General features: G+C 47.8%; 1 protein-coding gene across 1 annotated transcript in view; it reads right to left on the bottom strand.

The window, feature by feature from the left end:
- CPE (carboxypeptidase E) overlaps positions 1 to 13,194 on the bottom strand; it is a 177,689-nt gene extending 164,495 nt beyond the window's left edge. Inside the window, exon 1 of the mRNA XM_029571522.1 lies at positions 12,747 to 13,194. Coding sequence (XP_029427382.1) covers positions 12,747 to 13,014 — 268 coding nt within the window. The 5' untranslated portion in view covers positions 13,015 to 13,194. The remainder of the gene's footprint in view (positions 1 to 12,746) is intronic.
- Between the last annotated feature and the right edge of the window lie 1,420 nt (positions 13,195 to 14,614).

Raw genomic sequence — 14,614 nt, 5'->3', positions numbered from 1 at the left:
CGATGATCTGGACGCGTGACGTCGGAAACCAGGAACCAAAATGGCGCCGGCTCTACCTTTGCCCTGTCACATGATAAGGGCAAAAGGCCACCGGCGCCATTTCTCTCAACGCAGTCGTGGCCAGAGAGAGGGAGATCGCGTCGGGACCCCCCCACTGGACCCCAGGTAATTTAAAACATTTTGGGGGGGTTCGGGAAGGTGGGGGATTTTTTTAAAGGTTCGGGGTGGGTTTTAGGGTTTTTTGGTGTGCCGGTTTTCCCGCCCTCCCCCGATTTATGATTTTAACGATTTTAAAAAAAAAAACACGACGATAAGATTTCCCTCCCCCCCCCAGCCAAAATCGATCGTTAAGACGATCGATCACACGATTCACACCCCTAAAAATCATACATGTACCTTCACAGTCAAATGTAAATTCACACTTCTGGACAATGGACTTTAATTAAACATTTCCAATCAGTAAACTATTATTTTAACACCCAGAGCCTGGTCCTGTCTTACAACCTCTCACCTCATGGGCAGCACAATACACTATACACACTTTTTAATATCATCTGGATCACATGCAAGAGCTTAGCCCCATAAAAAGAATCCCCCCCAGGGATTGAGAGTCAAGCATGGGATGGAAATGTTAGCTGGAGCAGCCCCTGAAGAGAAACAAATTAGTTGTGTACCCTCAAGAGAGTTCAACTCCTGCTTTGCAATAATAGCCCCCTTCCATATATCAACAGAGGGCAGCAAGACTAGGGCCTTGGAGCACTGGAATCTCCTGTGTTCCATCATTGCATCACTTGCCCATCCCCAGCACCCGTACCATCATACATCCCATTCCTGCAAGCATTCTGCTACGTTCTACCACACATCCATCATTCATTTTTGTATTGTACCTTCTAGGACTGGATGCCCTGCACACCCTCCTATTGTCACTGCTCTGAACAGAGATGCCTGATAGTACTCATGATGATAACTACTCCCCCCGCTTACTCTTCTTGCCCCTTCTCTAAAAGTTAATGTTTATAAATCACCAAAGGGCACAGGATGCCTAGGGAGCAAAAATAGGCACGGGTCCTTTAAATGCTGGTAATGCACCACCCTATTGGTGCCTGACAGTGTAAACATGCAGATATCATGCAGCTCATGCTCATCGTCAGAGAGAGCCAAGCATGGTAGCCAGAACCTCCACTGCAACCCCCAGCCATCACCCACCCACATTCCTGGTCTTCTTGCCAATGCTGGCGAGTCTGGTATGTCTCATTTCTTGTTTGCTCTTTGGGGGCAGTGTCTCAAATGAGTTTGTTGTGTGAATACTTAGACTGAAATGAACCTTATTCCTCATTCATTGGGAATGATCTCAAGCTCTTACACTTACTGCTAATGCTCTTCTCAGAACTAGTAGTGTACCAAAGATAGCCTCCTTCTAGAGTTCATAGGAAGTAATATGTATAGGCAGCATATCAAGGTGTGCAGAAGTTCTTTTTAATCAGGTTGGTGGCACCCAATACAATTGGATGCTTTTCTGTACCTTTCTGCCACATTTTCACTTTACCTCAATGTCTGACTAAGTGTCGGCTGCTGAATGGGACCAGATATTCAGGCACCGCCACTTAAATCGCTACTTATCCGGCTAAGTAGCACTGGGTACTGGCCTCTAAATGGTACTCAGGCAAACTTCCATTTGTTTCATAATGGTGGAGAAAGTACAGAGAAGGGCGACCAAAATGATAAAGGGCATGGAACGGCTCCCCTATGAGAAAAGCTAAAGAGATGGCTTGGAGAAGAAACGGCTAAGGGGGGATATGATAGAGATAAACAAAATCATGAAAAGACTTAAACAGGTAAATGTGAATTGTTTTTTTACTCTTTTAGATAATAGAAGATCTAGAGCAGGGGTCGGGAACCTATGGCTCGCGAGCCAGATGTGGCTCTTTTGATGGCTGCATCTGGCTCGCAGACAAATCTTTAATAAAAAAGTAAAAATCTAACAAAACCCCCCACCCTCCTGACGCCCCCCTCCAAAATTAATTTACTACAACCCCCCACCCTCCTGACCCCCCCCCCCCCCCAGACCTGCCAAAAGTCCCTGGTGGTCCAGCGTGGGTCCGGAAGCGATCTCCTGGACTTGGGCTGTCGGCTGCCAGTAGTCAAAATGGCGCCAACGGCCCTTTGCCCTCACTATGTCACTGGGGTCGACCAATGGCGGTGGTAGCCCCTGTGACATAGTAAGGGCAAAGGGCCATCGACGCCATTTTGATTACTGGCAGCCGACGGCCCTTTGCCCTTACAATGTCACAGGAGCTACCACCGCCATTGGTCGACCCCAGTGACATAGTGAGGGCAAAGGGCCGTTGGTGCCATTTTGACTACTGGCAGCCAATAGCCCAAATCCAGGAGATCGCTCCCGGACTGCTCCTGGACCCCCGCTGGACCACCAGGGACTTTTGGCAGGTCTTGGGAGGGGGGGGGTGTTGTAGTAAATTAATTTTGGAGGTCTTGGGGGGCATCAGGAGGGTGGGGGGTTTTGTTAGATTTTTTTACTTTTTTATTAAAGATTTGTCTGTGAGCCCTGGACCCCCGCTGGACCACCAGGGACTTTTGGCAGGTCTTGGGGGGGTCAGGAGGGTGGGGGGTTGTAGAAAATTAATTTGGCAGGTCTTGGGGGGCATCAGGAGAGTAGGGGGTTGTAGTAAATTAATTTGGTAGGTCTTGGGGGGGGAGTCAGGAGGGTGGGGGGGGGTTGTAATTAGTATGGCTCTCACGGAATTACATTTTAAAATATGTGGCGTTCATGGCTCTCTCAGCCAAAAAGGTTCCTGACACCTGATCTAGGGGGTACTCCATGAAGTTAGCAAATAACACATTTAAAACAAATCAAAGAAGATTATTTTTCATTCAATGCACAATTAAGCCCTGGAATTCATTTCCAGAGAATGTGGTTAAGGAAATTAGTGTAGCTGGTTTTAAAAATGATTTCGATAAGATCCTGGAGAAGTCCATAAACTGCTATTAATCAATAAAGAATTGCCAATGCTTGTTACCAGCATTAGTACCTTGGGATCTATTTAATGTTTGGGTACTAGCCAGATACTTATGATTTGGATTGGCCACTGCTGGAAACAGCATACTGGACTTGATGGACCCTTGGTCTGACCCAGACCATTATGGCATATCTTATGTTCATTTGTCCAGAGGTCTTGTTTTATCCGTGCCTGCTTGTCAGAAGGGCTGTATTAGAATATGAGAGAGTCAGTGAAGAGTAAAGCATTTTTATGCAAAACTATCCTTCAATTGCTTGCTAGAGAGCTACAATTACCACGATTTAGATAAAAGAACACAGCATGTGTGACTTTCTCTTGAAACATTAAACAGCACCATGCTCGCATTAAATTAGCAACAAAGTTCAGTATCCTGGAGCTGCTTCTCACAGTGTTTATATTTTAATCTAAACTTGTGACATTACATTAGTGTTTGCTAAAAGTGCCAGGGCACATTTAATATTTCTTCTATAGGCAATTACTTCTTTAACTGGTACTGGAACAGTTCAACATGCATCCTGATTAAAAATAATAATAAAAAGAGTAAAATAATCCCTTCCCTCTGCTGTAGGCATGTTACTAATATGTTTGATCAGCTAGGCATGATATTTGACCAAACTGACAAGAATCAAACCTTTTCTGATGGAAAGAGAACTGTAGAACTAGGGGGTCATGATACAAAACTCTAAGGAGGAAGACTGAAGACACAGGAAATATTTCTTCATGGACAGGATGGTGGATACATGGAATGCCCTCCTGGAAGAGGTGGTGAAGACAAGAACAGTAATGGAAATCAAAGGGGCATGGTATAAACATAGAGGATAGCTACAGGCTAAAGGAAGGGAATGAAGTAAAGAGATAACCTGTTTTAACTTTAGGTGTGTCAGAGTGGCAGTTACTACCTAAAAAAGAAAACAAAAAGAAAAGACTTGCTGGGCAGACTGGGATGAACCACATGGGTCTCTTGCTGCTGTCACTTACTCTGCTACTGAGATCATCAGGGGTGGCTGGACAAAGCCCTGTGTTACCTAAAACTGACAAATGGGAAAAGCTACGTACACTAATCCTCGTGATATGAGAAATAATATCCCAGGTTAGATATGGACTTGGATACAGGGACTATCCCAGAGATGCGGCACAGTGAAGTTACTTACCTGTAACACTGGTCCTCCAATGGACAGCAGGATGTCAGTTCTCATGTGAGGGACGTCATCAGGAGCAGCCCAGCATGGAGCTTTGATTGCAAAGCTTCAGGAAGCTTTGAGTATGCTCTACTGGGCATGTGCAACCTTAGCTACCTCCCTGCTGCCCCCCAGGCAAGACCCTGCAGTCCATAATGAGGCTAAAACTGGAAGAAACCAACTCCAAGGAGAGGCAGAAGACATTTTGTGAGGACTGATATCTTGCTGTCCCATTGGAGAACCAGTATTACAGGTTAAGTAACCACTATTTGCAAAAACAAGCAGGATGGCAGTCCTCACATGTGGGGTTTCCCAAGCTACAGGCTGCCTCAAACAAAAGGGAAAACCTAAACAGTGCCAAAAGTGTTGCGATCCTGCCCGCGAGGAGCGCGGTCAGGCTCTTACCTTCTCGTGGCCAGTCGGGCCACTGACGCTGCTGCCTCCGCGGCAAGCATGCCGCCGTCTCCGGGCTCCTCCCCGGCTGCCTCCAGCCCTGCGCTGCAGGGTCTGCCCACCGGGAGCCTTCCCATGTGGCTGGGACTGCTGCGTCAGCTCCTGTATCTCCCCGACACGTCTCTGCCTTCCCGAGGTCCTCAGCCGGCAGGGAGTCCATCCCTGCCGGTGCCTGCAGCTCTCTGCTCTGCCTGCAGCCTTCCTGCTTTCATCTTCACGGCTGGGAGCCGCTCCAGTGACCTGCCTTCACCCAGCTTCAGTCCAGGGCTGCTCCGCTGCCTCCTTGGGCCTTCCACATGGCGGAGGATGCTACCAGCTTCCAGCTCTCTCTTCTCTCCAGCTTCCTAGGGCGCAGGCGCGCGCCTCTCTCCTCCTCTTCAAGGGCCAGCCAGGTGTGGCCCTCTGCTGACCCCTCCCTGGGCGTTGTCCTCTTCAGCCCTACAATAGGGCTCAGCGTCCATTCCAGCTTTGCCTTCGCAAGGAGTTGGTCACTCCTGGGATCCTGCTGTCCTTCACTCCAGGAGTCGTCCGTGTTCCAGCACTTCTGTAAGGTCCTGTGTTTCTTGTTTCTTCGTTGGAGCTCCTCGTCTCGTCTTGTCCAGATGTCCGCCTGCTGTTCCAGTCCCAAGGTCTGTCTCCTGATCCAGTATCCGTGTTCCAGTCCTGATGTTACCTGCTGTTCCAGATGTCCATGTTCCAGCCCTGAGGTCTGTCTCTTGTTCCAGTATCCTTAGTGTTTGTTCCTGACCCTGATGCTTTAACCTGCCTTCGGCTGCCAGTGTGCAGCAACTTGCCAGGAGTGCAGCACCAGCTTTCGGCTGCCAGGAGTGCAGCAACTTGCTTCAACTGCCAGGAGTGCAGTACATTTCTCTGAACTACCTTGTCCTTCCTGCACTGGTCCCGCTCCCGCGGATGTAGGACAGGGTGGTCCGCGACCAGCCCATGGGGTCCGCCTGTGTCAGTGGGCTGAGTAGGGCGCCCTGAGGGATAGCGTCATTGTCCGAATACCCGAGTCTCGTCTGTGTATCCAGTACCTCATTCCTGAGTCCACGTCTATGCATCCAGTACCTCGTTCCTGAGTTCACGCTGTGCCTGAGTCTACGTCATTCCTGAAGTCTCGAACAGTATCTCAATGTTCCATTCTTCGCTGCCCTAGCCTCCATCCGGCCTGCCGCTTCTTGCCGTACCCTGCGGCAGGTCCGAAAGGGCTTGGAACGGTCGGACGACTGTTCATAAGACCAACATTGCGTTGTTGGGTCTTCCGAAGCGTGCAGGCCCAGAGGAGGGCCTGTCTTCCCAGTCATCACTCCAACCTCGTTCCTGTCCAGCCCATGCTCGGGCGTGCCACACCTACCGTGGCACCTCCTCAGAGTTCCGCTGGGGTCGAGCCATGGCCCAAGGACACACATCTCCTGGCGCTCCCCAACACAAAAGCACTACTGTTTGGGGTAGCAACAGACCAACCTCACGTTATCTGTTTTCCTTTCTTTTTTTTTTTTGTGGCAGTCTGACCAATAACAGGCTCCAGGAGGGAAGGGAGTTGGGTTCTGTATCTCAAAGAGATTCCATAGAACAGACTGCTTAAAATTCAGTTTTGCACCAGGAATCCCTGCCAAAAGAGGGGAGCCTTATGAATGTGTGGAGAAAATCCCAATTCACCACTTCTAATTTGACACAGTCAGAGCTCAAGCACAGTGAGCTCTAAACACGCCCCACTAGACCCAGGGCACAGTTCACTAACCAAGAAAAATAGAACCCTTGCTATGGTCATTCCATGGTTTACTTTTGTCAAGAAGAAAATCTGAGTAGACTATCTGAGGCTTTAGAGCCATCCAGATGGAAGGCTGTGGATTACTTTTATCAAAAGAGTAACAATAGATTGCTTTTATAGACATATGCATGATGGTAAGTCAGTGACTAGAAATGTACATAGAAACAATTTACTACAAAGAAGGTGGGAAAGGTACCAGTATCTATGGCAGATATGCCGCACCTGCCAAGTGACCACTAACAAAAGTTTGACCTTTCAGGTTCAATATTATGCTAACAAGAGTGCAGAGGCTTGAAAGAGCTTCTAATCACTAAGCACCTTGCTGAGATCCCATGACACAGAGGAAAGCTCAGTAGTGAGCTTCGACTGAAGCCCACCCAATATAAAGCAGACTCCTTAGGCTGTTCAGAGACGGACTTACTTGGTGAGGAAAACCCTCAATTTTACCCAAGTGAAATTGAGCCACATTAGTTATTCAACTAGCCCAGGGAAATGTAGAAGGCAGTTAAACAAATTTCCCTGTCAAACCATATGCAAGACCTTGCCCTTCCTTCGGAGAATGATCCTTCCAGCTTTTAGGAGCGTATTCCTAGTACTGAAAATCCACTAACAGTGTATGCTGCCTTCACGTTTTGGCGGCATTTCACATATCTTGCAATGTCCAGCATGAGCACCTGTACAAACCACTGGTGCAAGCTTCCTCTGCCCTGACGAGCAACTGCTCATAGGCACCATCTGGATGTTGGTGCCAACTTTATCTCTTTTCTGAATCCACCATAGCACACTGTCCCAAAAGGTCAGAAGGTTCAGGAAGAAAGCAGCTACTCAGAGGTAGCCTCTCCAAGGCAAGGGAGTATAAATGCGGAGGGAAAAACATCTCAAGTGTTCCCTTAGCAGGCTTTGTGTTGCCCCAAGCTCCATGGTCATATAATAGGGAAGGATGGACATTCCCTGACACTGAAAAGCTACAAGAGTATTTTTCAGAGAGTAATTTGGAAGAGTATCAAATAGGAGTACCCTCCTGTTGATAACCCGAGGATCTTGGCTACTCTGGTTTTAGCTAACATTCTCATCCCTCCTCGACCAGTATCATAGCGGTGGCCTTTGAGATCTAGTCAATAATCCCTTGATCAGTCAAACCCCCGAGCCGGGTCGTGGCAGGGTTATGCTGTAGTTCATAGGCCCTCCACTCCTTGTCAAGAGAGCAAGGAATAAACTGCTGATGGGTGGAGAGGTCATAGGAAGCTCCTCTCCCGATAGTCCTCCCCCCCCCCCCCCCCCATGTAAGCCTTAGCTGTGGGTAGTAGTGCTGTACTGGCCATACAGCGGGCAGGCAGTAACCGCAACACTAAGTCACTGCCTTCAAAAAAGCAGTTCACCAGTTTGGGAACTAAAAACACTAGGGGTGCAACAGACCCCAGCTCCGTATCCAGAGACCTGGAAAGAACTGCTCTGACAACCCCATGGCTGATCACAGGCTGTGCCATCATTGGGCACAGCCCTTGGCGAAAGATATTTCACCTCAGAACACTCAGGATAATATAACTTCTGGGAGTTCCCCCGACACAGGAAATCCAGGTCACAAGCGGTCAGAAGAGGGATCCTCTGGAGGTTTTTTCACTCCCTGCAAAATAGGCGAATCGGGGCGCTGATCCCCTAACTCTACTCCTCTAAGTACATAAGAACATGCCATACTGGGTCAGACTGAGGGTTCATCAAGCCCAGCATCCTGTTTCCAACAGTGGCCAATCCAGGCCACAAGCACCTGGAGAACTGACTCCTCTGGGATGAGATGATTACTATGAAAGTACATTTTGAGCTCCTTAAACCTCTTATTGGATATCATGAGTTGCAAGCATCTGTACCATTTTGCTAGCCCTGGCTTGAGCTGCTTCCAGCTTCTCAAATATCATCATCAAAGATGGACTCCAGAATCTTAACACGATACTTGAGATGAAGCCTCACCAAGAAGTATTACTTCCTTTTTTGTACTCTCCTTATGCAACTGAGCAGTTCTCCTGTAGCGCATTTCAAGCACCAGATAAGTCTGTGGGAAGTGGTTACCCCACGACATACCCAGTCATGGAGATGTGCAGAAGCTTAAGTAAGCACAGAACCACCACTATGAGATATATATTTAGCCACTACCCAGCTTATATGTTTATCCAGCGATGCCAGGGGCAGCTCAATGCAATCTGCTGCCTGAGGCGAAGGATGAAATGATGCCTCCCCTTCCCCAAGGTGCAGCACATGTGAAATCACCATGAAGGGTTGGCGGGGGGGGGGGGGGGGGGTTGGATTTCCCCTTGGAGTCTGGCTCCTTTTGTGATTTGCGATGCTTAAGGGGAAGGGACAGGGATCAGGGTACCCGGAGAAGTGGCAGATAGAGTATCAGTGATAATACAGAATTACCAGGAAGCTGGCAACCTGGAAACCCTATCACCTGTCTCCCACTCTTCCCCAGCATCTGCTCCCTGGGGATGTGGGAGATTGTTGAATGGTGGGAATCTTAGGGCCAGTATTGGCTGCTCTAGGTGAACCTTACAAGCCTTTTGTCCCTCTTCTCTCCCCTCTGAACACAATTAAAAATTACGCATTTTCCCCCATTTTAACATTTATTAACTGCTTCCCCAACCTAAGAAGGGAGATTTTGTATGGAAAAGCAGGGCCTGTGCAAGGATATTTGCAATCCTAGGTGAACCTTACAGCCTTTTGCCCTCACCATCCCTTGGTCATGCCCCCCACCCCCCCCCCCCCCCACACACACACACACAATTAAAAATGTATGCATTTATGGAGGTTTGCAGGACTCAGCATCTTGACTCCTTTTGCCCCCCGAACATTGCTGGATGGCCTCAAAGTCCCATGGCTGACATTACAGGAAGACCCAAGAACACCATCATAAGGAGGCACACTGCAGTTATAGGTTAAGGTTTGGAGAACTTAGCATCTTGTCCCCTGTTGTCCCGGAACATTGCTGGACAGCCTCAAGGTCCCGTGGCTGACGTCAGAGGGAGGACCCAAGAACACCATCATAAGGAGGCATCCTGCAGCACATGACCGCCGGCACACCGAAGCCACACACTTAAGGGAAAGTTTTAGGGAGCTTTTTGCTGATTCCCTTGAAATGGTAAAGAGGAAAAGTCCCCTTTATTCTTCTTTACCTTCAACTTGTGCCTCTCAGCTTACCATTCCACAACTAGTCGGGATGATGAAACAGCCACAATTGAGTTCAATGCTCATTGCAATGCTCATTGCAAATGTCGCTAGAGAGACCACGTTTGATCTGCCTGAACTGGAAATCACTCTTAGCCCCAATGATTACAGTTATCCTTCATTGGCTCTGGATTCCAGCAGCAGTATGGGCTTAGATCCTTCTTCTTTGTTAAGTGGTGTTGGAGCTCCTATTGGGTCATCTGAAAGACTTGGTTCTTCCAATCAGCTGACTGCTACTCGGGAACTGGAAGTGGGAAAACCTTCACATATAACACTGGAAAATATCTGGAAAGCTATAGCTATTCTTGAGAAATGTGAGTAAGTGATTGGAAGATTTTTCTTCTATGGAGGTTGTTAAAGGTCAATTTGCAGTGGTTCATACCACATCCATTGACCATGGAGAAAGGATTCACTCTATAATAGAGATCTATAAAATAATGAGTGGAATGGAATGAGCAAATGTTAATCAGTTGTTTACTCTTTCAAAAAGTACAAAGACCAGGGGACACACAATGAAGTTACTGGGTAATACATTTAAAACTAATAAATGACTTTTTATTCAACACATAATTAAGCTTTGGAATTCCTTGCCAGAGGATGTAGTGAAAGATATTAGTATAGCTCCGTTTAAAAAAGGTTTGGACAAGTTCCTGGAAGAAAAGTCCATTAACAATAGCTTATTGTTGGGATAAGCAGCTTGGAATCTATCTAGCCCTTGGGATCCTGCCAGGCGCTTGTGACCTGGGTTGGCCACTGTTGGAAACAGGATACGCGTGAGAAAACCTTTTGAATCATGGACCCTTTCCATCCATACAATTGGGTGGTGCCCCCAAGTTCTGTTACATCTCATATACAAGACTCAAAACGTATGTTAGCTAAATCATTGAAGCAGTGTTTAATATAGGGGGGAGGGGGAAAGTAAGCTAATAAATTAGTCTTATTTGACGCTTGCTCATAAAACTGCACATTTTTGTGCTGTTAATATATTTGCAAAAATTGCAGTGTGGGCCCTCGCCTGAAAAGGTTATTTATTTATTTATTTATTTCGCATTTTTATATACCGACTTTCCAATAACAGAATTACTGATCAATTCGGTTTACATTTTAACAATAACATTGACAAGTAACTGTCTTACAATGAACAGGTCGATATAACTTGGATAAATATATATGGGGATAATAACATAAGTATAAGATACATTATAAGATATAAGGTTAGACATTCCTGCCTAGACAAATCTACAGAGAGTTGGAAGATAAGATTTTCTATGGATAAGTATAGGGCAATACATAAGATAGGTACAATATACTTTGAATGGGGCATATTTTGTTAATGCCAATCAAGAAAAAAGGATGCAGAGTAATTTAGTCAATACTTAACAGGAAATACAGGCACAACACCAAGCATCAGTGGCCAAATTGGATGTATGTTGGTGTATTAAACGGGGCAGAAGTGGGGGTTCAGAAGCAAGGGAGAAAATTCACCCTTCCTCTGTACAGGGCCTTCCATCAAGCTAAAATTGCGATATGGAGTTCAGTTCTGGGTACACATCCTCAAAAAAAGGATATCCAACATGTAAGAAGCAGTACCAAAATAAAACAGATGCAAGAGTTTACTATGCAGAAAGTTCATTGGTTTTACTACAGCAAATAAAAGTGGATTTCTTACTATTTGCGCATGCAAAAATGGGTCTCGGGCAATGGAATCATAACCCGCTTTCCTTCGCATACTCTGAGCACTACGGTTGTGACGTTGTTCTTCTGTGCGCTGGATTATGCTGGCATGCTTAACAAGCATTCATCAAAGGAATACACAATAGCAATTTGTGGGGGGCTAAACATTCACTAAGGCTGAAAAGCACTTATTACAATAATTAGAGGGTTACAAGCAGTCGTGTATTTAAAATATTTTGGTCTTAAGATTGAAAGCCTTCAGAAATCGCTGCTTACGTTAAATCTCTCTCGAGATACATTCAGGACTTACAGGGCTTTTCTTACAATTGTGCTTATTTTTAGTGCTGCAGATTTCTTAGAGCCCATACTCGAACCAGATGCCGCCTGGGCGCAGAGCAGGCACCAGGCGGCCACCAGCAGCAGCAGGCAGGCAGGCAGCCCCTCGCTGGCATCACTACTGTTCTGCAGCTTGTGGCAACAAAAGATTGCATTCTTTTTCTTTTTTCAGGTAACCTGAATTTAATGAGCACCATATCACTAGGAATTTTAATGAAAGAAAAGAATAATGTATGATAAATAACCTACCAGCTTTGCACCAAAAGATCCTGCCTCCCTGCCAGAAGCTCCTCCACCGAAGGAGAACCACATTTCATGACACAGAGCTGGTAGAAATCCCTCACCCAGAGGCCTAATCATTTGGCTTTATTTCACTAAGAAGGGTACGGTTTTACAGTGTCATTTGGAATTCAGAGCTCACTGCCAATTTCATGTTTACCAAAAAAAGAAAAAATATATATATACGCCGAGATACATTACCTTCATAATGGCCTGCCTCTTTTGTATTACCTACTGCTATATATGTTATTGTAACATGGCTTTTCAGAGAGCGCAAATAAAGCAACTTCTTCACTGAGGTGACACCAGACAAATATTTTACACCTCTACCTGGCATCAAAGAGCTTCATATGAATCCTAGCCAGGAAAATACAGCACCATGGACAACGAGGTCTCAACTGCACAGGCAAGGGTTACAAAATATTTCTCCTCAGATCTACAGCTTATTTTTAAAAAGAATCTATTTTAGCAAATCTTTGTTCCTCATCAGCACCAGGTCTATTGGTTAATCTTCCTTTTGCAATGGAAATGAGAGAGCAAGCGCACACACTGCTATGCATTCAATAAACAAAATCCTCATTTTTCTAAAATAAATTACACACCAATTCTAAGGCTAAGGAGCTATAAAGACTCGTAAATGCCCCGACTTCACTTACAAAGCCAGAGAAAGGGGAGGGGTGTAAAGGACAAGACAGGGAACAAAGCAATCGGGTCACAAACCAGGTTCCCCGGATTTTCATAGCGAGCTCTTGCTAAATCTCCGTGCAGGGTTAAACCTCCCCCCCTCGCCCGCGCGCACCTTACCGGGCTCGTGCTTCCCGGGGTTACCGGAGAGCTCGAGGACTAGCAGCTCGCGGCCCTCGGCGCTCCGCCCCACCGGGTAGATGCGGCTGATGGTCGGGCACTGCAGCCACACGGACAGCAGCGCCTGGCGCAGCTCCGGGTAGCGGTGGTACTCGAACGAGATGCCATCGTCCGGGTTTAGCCGGCGGCGCTGCCGCGTGCCTGCCACCGCCTGGGCGCAGAGCAGGCAGCAGACGGCCGCCAGCAGCAGGCAGCCCCTCGCTGACATATTGCTCCCTTCGTGGGATCGGCCTGGCTCCGGGCTGCAGCGTCGCTCTGCTCTTCTTCTCGCCTTTGTGTGTGTGTGTCTCTCTCTCTCTCTCTTCCTCTGCCACGCTCCCTCCCTTCCCTGAAGCTCTGCTCAGCTCTAAAGCCTCTTAGGCTGCAGCGAAGAGGGGATGCTCCGGCCCTCCCATTCCTCCGCACTCCTGAGAGGAGGGGGGCGGAGCTACCAACTTCCAGACCTGCTACTGTGTGCTTACACTGCCGATGCATGGCCGGGGGGGGGAGGCGAGAGAGAGAGAGCATGGTGGACACAGAGCCCAGAGTGAAAGGAAGTTGCTGCAGCTGATAACTGTTACGGGTGGGATGTGGTGAAGAAGAGCGCTGGGCATTGGCAATGAGGAGGAGGCTACCGAGTCTGGGGGCGGGAACCAAGCCCCCCCCCCCCCCCCCGGCACCGCTTGTAGGGGGCCCCTGACAGCCGATCAGCACCTACCTGAAGGGATCAGGGAGCTCGGGTGTGTTAGTGCCGAGTAGCCCTCCCCGACCTGTCCTGTGGTTATGTTATTTTATTGGTCTCCTCAGCTGCAGATTGCAACCAATGACAGAGGGCAGGAGGTGGGTAACAGACCCTGAGCAAGCCTGCAATTATACAAAGCTTGCACTGGCTCCTGTGCGCGCACCGTCTCCTTGACAGCTGTTTCTGGCAGCTTATGAAGGAGCAGACTGCAAGCCAACAAGTACGTTCAGAGAGGGAACCCACAAGTCCTCCCCTGGAGCACAGCCAGTGCCAGGGAGGAGGAGGAGAATGAGGGAAGACAGCAAGCATGGTGGACACAGAGCCCAGAGTGAAAGGAAGTTGCTGCAGCTGATGACTGTTACGGGTGGGATGTGGTGAAGAGCGCTGGGCATTGGCACTGAGGAGGAGGCTAGGATCCAAAGCAGGGAAAACTGGCGCTGGGTTGCAGTAGGGGGCGGGGAGAGATGTTTGGAGCCAGATCAAACTGGTGCTGCAGTGGTGGGGTGGATACATGGCGGCGGGAGGAGAGAATGGAGACAAGTGAACTGATGCTGGGTTGAGGGGCAGGGGTAGAAAGGGGCCAGGGCACAGTTGCTGGGCTTGGGCGGGGGAGAGAGAGGAGTGGTTGTTTAGCCCCAGGGCAAAATGGTGCTGATCCATATTATCTCTGCTTAGTAAGGTGCTGGTCAGATGGCAGGACACCAAATATTTTGTTGCTATGCGTGCTGGTTTCCTTTTCCCACTATGATTATACAAGGTTTTTTTTACTCATTTGGTGGTAGGAAGTCTTTTATTTTGTTTGTAAGTTTTTAAGAAATGTGCACCTCTGATATCTTTGTTTTTTTAAACAGTATAGGAGAAAATGTTTTTGGTACTGTTGCTCCTGTATTGCATTTGATGCAGTCTGGCTTCTTGGGGTTTCTGTCCTCAAGTGGCTCCTGTTCTAGGCAGTGTGGGAACTGGTGCGGAGGGGATGGAGGCAGGGATGATGCTTCCACCAAGCAAACTAGCTGGTTACCTAGAGCACCAACCCTTAGGGGGCCCCAAATTCACCAGCATGAGACCCCCACCCCAACAGCAGAATATA

The sequence above is a fragment of the Rhinatrema bivittatum genome, chromosome 1 (assembly GCF_901001135.1).
Source record: "Rhinatrema bivittatum chromosome 1, aRhiBiv1.1, whole genome shotgun sequence".
NCBI lineage: Eukaryota > Metazoa > Chordata > Amphibia > Gymnophiona > Rhinatrematidae > Rhinatrema > Rhinatrema bivittatum.
Note: the sequence above shows the minus strand (reverse complement) of the source record. Positions and strands in the feature narration are given on the sequence as shown.